General features: G+C 39.1%; 1 protein-coding gene across 1 annotated transcript; it reads right to left on the bottom strand.

Annotated features, from left to right (window-relative positions):
* Window positions 1-899: 899 nt before the first annotated feature.
* Window positions 900-3,176, bottom strand: LOC124837966 (protein RGF1 INDUCIBLE TRANSCRIPTION FACTOR 1-like). The gene is made up of 4 exons (XM_047313460.2): window positions 3,040-3,176; window positions 2,694-2,891; window positions 2,056-2,271; window positions 900-1,620 (listed from the first exon to the last, which is right to left on the bottom strand). Exons 1-4 carry the CDS (start codon window positions 3,040-3,042, stop codon window positions 1,390-1,392), a joined length of 648 nt encoding a protein of 215 aa, XP_047169416.1. The 5' UTR covers window positions 3,043-3,176; the 3' UTR covers window positions 900-1,389.
* Window positions 3,177-3,408: the final 232 nt, after the last annotated feature.

Below are 3,408 nucleotides of genomic sequence, written 5' to 3'. Positions count from 1 at the left end.
AACATTTGAATTACATCAACCCATGATTCTGACAAGAGCTCAGGTTCTTTCTCTCTAAGGGGGTGACACTAACTTTTCCTGTTAGTAAACTTAAATACAAATCCATGATTAATGTCAGTGAAGTTTTGCAGACCCAACTCAAGAAGCACACAAAGATTACATTTAGATTGATTCCATTCCCACTATCCTTGATTAGACCCATCACCAACAAATTGCTAAGCTAGGAAAGTTCTCAATCACTCTCACCCTCCTTTGCATTTTACCACAAACTCACTTATGCTTCATTAATATCACTTATGCCCACTAACTATAACATTCCAAACCTTCCTATTATAGAAACACCACAATCTCATCCATAATTTCATCACACCCCTCCACTCTCCACCCATCTCAACCGTCCGATCAAAACTTCATCTGGGTCCCACCGCCAAAACCAAACCGCCCACACAATTATACTACTTGTTTTTTCTTCCAATCCAGGGCGGCTGACCTAATCTCTGTTTTCGACAACCAATGCCTTCCACTTTCCTTTCCTCCAATCAGAATACGACACGTGGACCCAACTACGACCAAAACATTGACCAGCCCCTTACAAACCGGCTCAAGTGGGTCCCATAAGATTTTAGCCACCATTAAAATCACAGAATTCACTTCAAGGAATAAAAACAAAACAAGAGATGAAATAATTGCATACCAAACCCCGAATAATACTCTAAAATGCTAAATCGGTGTTAATATTATTGATTATTTGAATCTTCGGTTTAAAATAATGATCACTCAATAATTCAAGATTAAATTATTTGTTGCACAGTTTGAATAATTAACAATTACTGGTTGATTTAGAGTGGTATTAAGTTATTTTGTGTGAAATGGTAATTACAATGAATGTAGACACAAGATTTAATAAAATCTATTACTATTATATCAGCATTCAGCAGCATTCCATATATAGACAGTCCACCTATTTGGAAAGAGTACAATGTCACTGTCTTCATCCCCACTCCACAGGTTTACTGAAGGCACTATTTACATCCAACCCCAAAACTTATGTATAATTGCTTAAGGAACCAAACCTATAATGCTCCTCACCATCTTGTTCTTGTACTTTGGTTGAAAGGAACTCGCTTTATTTTGCTACACTTTTCTTTCTCAAACTATTTAACAGATGTCTTATTTTCTACTTTCTCAACATTTTCCACTTCCTATTGGATTTTTCCTATATGGACAAACGCTATTAACAAGTAAGGAACAGCGAAGGGAACATTTCCAGCACCGGCCTTTTTCAGAAAAAAGCTCGAGTGTTGGAACAGTGTGAAACTGCACGGAGAAAGTTGCATTTTGAGGTAAATATGAGGGACATTTTTGCAATAACCTAAAGTTACGATCTGTCTAGTATTCTATCACTAGTCCTCCCATTGGGGCACGGTGTGGTATTCCCTTTCTTCTCTTGGCTGTTCTGTAATTAACCGAAGTCGGTGGTGGCGTGGACGGTGTGAAACTCTGCACCTTGTTGCTGTTGTTCTTTCCATGGCTGCTGTTGCTGCTGTATGAATCCTCTGAATCTGATGCCACTGTTGCTGACTTTTTCTTCTTCTCGAAGTTCCTTGAAGTCCCCACAATCTATAATCCATTCTTGCATTCATTAATATTTAATTCATAAAACTACTACCATTCAAATCGAGAATCAGAGACTGACAATTCAAATCTTGAAAGATCAACAAGGCCCAATGTTGAAAACCAAAAATTCAAATATTGGGCAGAGCAATTAATTGAAAACCCACAGTAACATTCATGGGTGTAGATGAAAAAGTCAAACCCCCATTCAAGTGCTGGCTTGAAAACAAAGCAAACTGACATAAACAAAAAATGTTACCTTGGTGTAATATTGTTAATATATGAATCTCAATGTTATGGTTTTTAATTCAAAGAAAAAGGCATTGAAAAAGGAGATGGTAAAATTGAAAAAGGAAATCCATTTTTTTGAGGGATTTTGGATTTGAAAAGGCTTGGAAGAATCTGAGACAATGGATGACATTGTGTGTAGTGATAGTTTACCTTGCAACCAAGAGAACAGAAACGGTATGAATCAAGAAGGCTACGCTCACAGACTTCACAAGTGTTGGTGACTCCTTTACCAGGCCTTGGCTGAGGCCTCTCATTCAAGAAAACAACCCTTGCGCTGTTGATAATGTAGGTTTGAACCCCTGTAATGTCCAACACCTTCTGAATCTCGTTCACCCTAATCACATCATGGTATGAGGACCTTCTTATCTGTCACAAAAAAATAAAAACAGAGCACATTAGAAGGGAATGGCCATTTGTTGCATTGAAGAACAATATCTTTTAGTCCTGAGGTTGTCACTTTTACCCATCTCACCACATCACTTGTTAAAAGCAGGAAGGAGGAAATTAAGGAAAAGAAACACAAAAGGAAATTAATTAACCACCCAAAACAGTTAATAATTTGGCACATAGGGAATTGAAATTGGAAACCAATTAATGACAGTTCAAATATCTCACAGAGAAGGGGAAAAGATGGGACTTTTTAACTAAGTTCCAGAAAAAGAAGGAATCTAACACGCCCACAAAAGGAAAAGTGATAATTTTAACAACAATGAGTGGAGGATCAGAAGTGTGTCAGAAGCTGAGAGAGAGAGAGAGAGAGAGAGAGAGAGTTGATTGATAACATGAACCTGAATAGCACGGTGATCTTTGTGGTAAGCGAGGCAGAGGGAGCAGAGTGCGCCGTTCATACAATCCAAACAGTACATGTTGCACTCGCTCTTGTGCGAATCAGCGTGCAGCTTGCATTGAACAAAGAAGCTCTCTTTGAGAAGAGGCTTCAGCCACGGCGGCCACCGGTTGTCCTCGTCATCAGGGCCTCCAGAACCCTTTTCAAAAGAATCAAAATTTGAATCAGACCCAGAAAACAGAAGAATGATTAATTGCATTATTTTGACAGAACAAGAAGAAAACAGTGAGAAAGTGGAGGGGGATGCAGGAAAGAAGAAGTTGAGCGAAAGTGGGAGATTGAGTTACCATGATTCTGCGGTTCTTGGGCTTGATTTCTCGGACAGTGGTGGCTTGGTTTTGGAACGCCAGCTTGAAGGTAGTGTCTTGAAGAAGAGAAGTGTGGTGTGGTGAATTAGAGGAAGTGGAAGAGAGTGTGTTGTTGTGAAGAACAGAAGAGAGAGAATTGAAGGTGAGGGAGATTTTGAGGCGGTGTGAGAGGGAATGAGTTCTTGTAGAATTTGGAGGCGGTAGAATAGAAGATGTTTGAGAGAGAAAGAAATAAAAAATAAAAAATAAAACAAGACAGAGTGTGTATGAGAGAGAGAAAAGAGGTTGTTCTTATCCACACAACAAAGTCGTCTCACACGACCAAACCTAGCTCCCAACCCAAACCCA

Source organism: Vigna umbellata, chromosome 1, assembly GCF_029865625.1.
Source record: "Vigna umbellata cultivar VRB3 chromosome 1, Vumbellata_1.0, whole genome shotgun sequence".
NCBI lineage: Eukaryota > Viridiplantae > Streptophyta > Magnoliopsida > Fabales > Fabaceae > Vigna > Vigna umbellata.
This window is presented reverse-complemented; position numbering and strand designations above follow the sequence as displayed.

What these genes read in the sequence shown, in the direction of transcription:
- LOC124837966 (XM_047313460.2), bottom strand. An exon ending in AAGATCACCGTGCTATTCAG is followed by an intron (nt 2,272 to 2,693) that starts GTTCATGTTATC and finishes TTTTTGTGACAG; the next exon opens with ATAAGAAGGTCCTCATACCA. An exon ending in TCTGTTCTCTTGGTTGCAAG is followed by an intron (nt 1,621 to 2,055) that starts GTAAACTATCAC and finishes AATGGATTATAG; the next exon opens with ATTGTGGGGACTTCAAGGAA.